General features: G+C 32.1%; 1 protein-coding gene across 1 annotated transcript; it reads right to left on the reverse strand.

The window, feature by feature from the left end:
* Nucleotides 1-5202: 5202 nt before the first annotated feature.
* On the reverse strand, nucleotides 5203-5385 carry TRIADDRAFT_9319 (uncharacterized protein; the record flags this gene model as incomplete). The annotated part of the gene is made up of 1 exon (XM_002116874.1): nucleotides 5203-5385. A coding segment is annotated over one exon (183 nt), but the record flags the coding sequence as incomplete, so codon positions are not given.
* Nucleotides 5386-5694: the final 309 nt, after the last annotated feature.

Here is a 5694-nt window from a genome sequence, read left to right on the forward strand (position 1 = left end):
GTTCTATTTCATACCTATTAGTATACTTGATAGATGACATAAAAACAACACACCTGAGATTTAGATAGCATTTAAATTTGTAAATCCTAATTATTAATAATACTAATGACTCTTCCTATCCAGGAATTCAATGGATTCTAGTTGATTCTAACAGCATGAACTTTATTCAAAGGAACAGCTTTGCCAGAATAACGGATCATCTGGATGAGTGATTTCACAAAACAAATAAGCAGCAGTACAAGAATTTATAGTGAGATATTTTGCGTTTTCTATCCATATTTGATAGAACATGCATTACTAAAAAGCAAAGCCAAAGCCTAATTATTATTGATATCTAACTAATTTTCAACGATTTAAATAATTATTTGTTGTTTCTTAGGGACTGATTCATTAAACAGAGACTTAGATTTCTTATGTTATACTCAACTTGAAATTATAGACTGAATGTTCTAGGAAATGATTTGATTTGATACGCTGATGGTGGTTATTCTTGGAAAATTCCTTCTTCTGTCTTCGTTAGATCATAGTTCAATTGTGAATTTATTGACACTCGTATGGTAATAGGACCTAATCGTAGATCGTATATTTGCAAGACTAAAAACTTCCACGCAATAAACTACTTCTTCATGAATCGATGGAGATTAATCTCTGAGAAATTCATCAATTACTTCAGTAAGAAAATTTTCGGAATAATACCCGTATAATAAAGTGTCCCGAGCATGAAATAAATAAAATAATATAGAAGCTTATCTCTACACTTCTAAAGTGCATTTATTTCGATCTATTTGCAGCAACAGTTGTCTACAGTCAAACTCTAATCATCAGACCAAACAGTCCTCTTCAAATAAATAATTAATATACGCGTATTTCTTATCGCATAAATCAATGGGTTTAAAATATCATTCCCTACTTTTCTATTAATGCTCAACATCTCATGATGTTGGACATCTTTACAATTACGGTACATCAAGTCACATAGATCTTGCACTACATTTAATAGACTGGCTAACATTAACTAGCAATCATCTAATACTAGCATCACATTAATATCTATTCTTAAACGTCTAATAGCTGTCTCAAACATAGGTATCAATACAATCTAATATTGGACGTATCACTACAACAGAACATGCTTCTTTATTACTCAATAACTTGACTATTGGATTTGTGGTGGAGACTTCGAAGAGTCTGCGAACGTAGAAACTGTAGACATGTCACAATAATTACGCGAAGGGTGTACTAGAAGAAGGAATATTTATTGTAGAGAGTAAATAGGCTACAGTGTGGTAGTTAAAGGTAGATCAGCGTGTAAGCTGTCGTGAAGTAAGGTCTGTTGATACTAATATCAGCAAATGTAACTAACAATACTAAGGCAGAAATCATCAATATTCATAGATTAAAAACTAAAACACATGTAGATAACAGGATTGCAGAACTACATATGACATTTACCATAAACAGACAAAGAAATAGCAAATGATTGTAGGAAACAGCGAAGGCTGCATGGTGCTATAAATAACTAAACATAACAAGCTCTATTTGAGTATAGTTGAAATAGACTGTAAAGCTATCTATATTCGGCACAATACAAAATGTTTATATTTAAGAATATATTAAGGTTATACTTAAATCTAAATACACTACAAAATTAAAATAAATTTATTCTTCAATTACATATCTCAGATACAATATTTGTATCTACCTATAATTACTAATGTGCTAAATTGCAGTTCTACTATGCATTTGCTGCTGCAAAATAAGAATTCATTTATGGCCCAAATAATAAAACTGATTGTAAGGATGCTGCAACTACACAAACAAGAATTGTAATCGTAGTATACATATTGGTAGCTTGAAATAAGCTGGAAGCCCTACCAAATGCAGTAGCTATAATCGTTATTAAAAAAAGGAATTGAAGCATTAATAAAGAATTATTACAAGAGTATACGGAAATAGCAATTCTTAAGGCTTTAAAATAGTAGATAGGAAATCATTACATTTGGCATTGTTGATCCAAAATCTATTTAGCATGATCCCACGTGATGACGGCTCATTGGTGCCGGTTGGATGAAACGTAAACTCAATTTCAATCTGAAATAGTTGGAATGAATCATCTAGTGTTAAATTCTCCTAAGTTAGGCTATAAGGCGTTCTTGAAGTATTGTGAGCGAGTTGCTGTAATTGTTACATAAGTAATAGGCGTACCCTGACTTATGTAAAATAAACAATAAATATATCCTAATCCTACTATTGTCCTTTAATGAGCTGTATCATGATTCTCGTTGCATTGCGTTAGTAATAATTATATAAGTTAGATTATTAACAATGTAGAATTGTAAAACTAATTCATATTCGAGTAAGTGCAAGTGAATTAGTTAGAGACTTAATTTATAAGATAGCTCGAAGGTCCAATCTTATTCTTATCGTAATTAATCTTAAGGTAGGTGCGTGAACTAACGTATTTAAAATTATAGGAAAAAGTTACACAAATTTAGATCTTGAAGCATGCGACAGAAAACATTGATAATAGCTACTCGTGAGTATAGGTAGAAGGCATAAAAGCAAGTTATTGTTTACGTTATATTAAGATATAGAATTTGAACCTAATGAAGATTGTCATTAGCGTCTAGCTGCTGATGAAAGTAGTTTCTATGTTATTACTATAGTCAATGTAACGCGCTGTACTCATTTACAACATTGACAAAGTTAATATCCAAGTATATCATTGTTACGATGCGTAAGCTCGTCCTAATTATTGAGTAATATTAAATATTGTTTGTGTGATTCCTTTTTAGTTCGTTAGTCGGTTAGATAGTCAACTAGTTTATCAATTGATATTTAATTGTAAAGACTATAATCTTGTGTGCCAAGATTCCTTCAGTAATAAATGATAGTAAATCTCTGACTATTTCGTCTACATCATCTGTGACGCTATAATTATACCATAGTATTTGGTCGTTGGAACGGAAATATTTGGTGATATAGCTAATCTCGCCTCTTTAAGTTAGTAAGTGGCGTTCTCCGCAAGGATTGGCGTCTGTAGACTACTTTGTCACTAGTGGTGTGTAACAATCACTTACTCTGAAGTCTTCTTGAGGATTGAATTTTCTTTCTATATAACCTCTTAAGCCCCAGGAACTGCCTGTTATTGGTCATAAATAGATTACTTTTCCAGACTTCAACGTCCCCCATTTGACCGGAATTTGTACGATATCTAATTTGCCAAGTAACATTTTCGCCGCTAGTCCCAAGCTCATAATCATAAAAATACATCTAACGAAGGTACATCAAGGAGTATCGATATAGATTTTCATTCAACTTGTTATATTTAAATTTATAGGTTAAGCATAAAATGTCGCTATTTGCTATCTAACCGTAATTGGTCCCTGCTCAGGAGTGAAGCTAGGGCTAACCAGTAATGCGGTATCTGTTGTTGAATTACTTGTGTATGGAAATCTCTTTACGTAAATGTAGTAACTTCCTGCCCCTGGTACATTTTCATGAATAATAGTTCCAAATTACATTTAGCACGGTGGAAATATTAAAATGTTACTCAATATACTATATTGATTGAAACTACGAATGCTACGAAAAGTATACATATTTACATGTTACTGTAGGATTGTAATGGCCTTTATGGTTGCCATTATGCCATATCCAGGGTAGACTTCCCATCGACTTCCATCCACAAAATCCCTTAATAAACGAACAATTTGCGGGCTGATTCTGAAAATCTAAGAAATAATGATAAAATAAACATATACCTAATTAAAAATTTGTGCAACTAGCATCAATTTTAACTTTTACTGTTTTACTCTAGCATATATTAGTATTCTTAAAATAGAAAATCAAATGACTGTTCGTCCTAACGCAGTACTGTGTCCAAGTTAATTAAGTAAGCTATCGTTATGATAAATACCATATACTGTTTGATGAGGAATGCACGAAATTGTAGCTGTTGGAGTCTTAGTACACAATTTAGTGCTTGCAGTAGTAACATGACATTGACTAAGCGACTTTTCATAACCTTCGCAATTGACCGATGTAATCAACGCTGCAGGATATGTTGCTCCCGTCATTATAACTGCAATATATCAATTTGTTGGCAAACGTTAATTTAGGATTATTACAGCTATCTGCAAAAATCACTTGATATATATTAAGGCTAACTTTATAAGTATAAATAAGAAGATAATGTAAACTATTCCTTTTAATTATTTAACCTTTATCAGAAGATGCTGCAGCAAAATCAAGCTCACGGCAAACAACATCAGCAGAATAAGTATTCCATCCATCCCTGCAAATACCTCCAGTTTGGCTACCATAACGGATTTGGACTATTCCGAATGTTCCATTACTTATAGATAGTGCGTATGATATTGTAGCTAAGAATTTATAAACAGTGAGCATTAAATTAAGTTAGTAAATACGTTCTATTATTAAATGAAATAGAAGAATAATCTCAAGCTTTATAACACAGACAAAACAGTAAATGCCTTCAGCAACATCTTCTTTACTTACATAATATTGAATGCGGTGCTGATGGATAACATTGTAACGAGTATTGAGTGGAATGATATATTTGCACACTACTATTTACCGTACATTCCGAAAATGATTTTGCGTCAGATGGACAAAAGAAATCATTGACAGAATTGCAAACTCCGCTTTCAATTCCTGATGGGTAAGCTGCAATGAATTTATTTATTTTAAAATATTTTTAGCATTATTTACTAAGGATATATAAGGGTATACATGATTATTTTAATTTTTAACAATGATTAATTATAACGCTTTTTAGCTTACAATAGCGACTTCCATATATGCCTAATCCCATCTGTCTGCATATTAAATCTAAAGCTTTACTCGATAATTTTCTTTTTGGAGGGTAGTTGCGATCATCGCATATTAAACGCCAATTACCGTCAATGTAAATAGATGGACGACCAAATCCATATTTATAGTTGTTGTCAAGGTAATTCATAGAAAGAGGATATTTAATTTCTAAATTAAAAAACATAGAAATGTTAATGTGATGATCTTCCGGTATTTTGGCGATAATATCATATAATATTAACTTTATCAATTATAAACTAACATACTTTCTAATGGATATGGTGCTTTAACAGTATCTGTCGTATTGTCTTGGCATTGTGGAATGCTGCAATCTTCAAGCTCCCAATTCGAGCTGTTAGATGAATAAGACGTATAGCACCAAGGTCTATCTCGAACACTATTAGGATTACGACAATAATTTGAGGTAACTTCTTCCGATTTAGAAAATGATTGGTATGGATTGCCATCACTAGCCCAATGCAAGCATCGAGTTCCATTACTAGATTCTTTTACAGTCCCTCGATAAGACTGTCCAGTACCAGTGTAACAAGTTTTTTCTAAACATAAGTTCATTTCATTAAACTAAAAGGTCCTCACGTAAGAGTTCATGTCGAAACAAGAGCGATGATATTTTATTCAGAGAAGCTAAGCATCATTCAAGTAATAAATATAAATACTATCAATATCAAGACCTACAACTAATACAATGGCGAAGAGAAATATGGCAAATTGTTGCCCCGAAAATTATAGTATCAGCCATAGCCATTAAAATTTTAGGCAGCAAATATGCCAGAAAGCTATTCGAACATTTTAATACAATGGATAAAATGTTATCCAAATCAATTATATACTGTATTT

Source organism: Trichoplax adhaerens, genomic scaffold (assembly GCF_000150275.1).
Source record: "Trichoplax adhaerens TRIADscaffold_18 genomic scaffold, whole genome shotgun sequence".
NCBI lineage: Eukaryota > Metazoa > Placozoa > Uniplacotomia > Trichoplacea > Trichoplacidae > Trichoplax > Trichoplax adhaerens.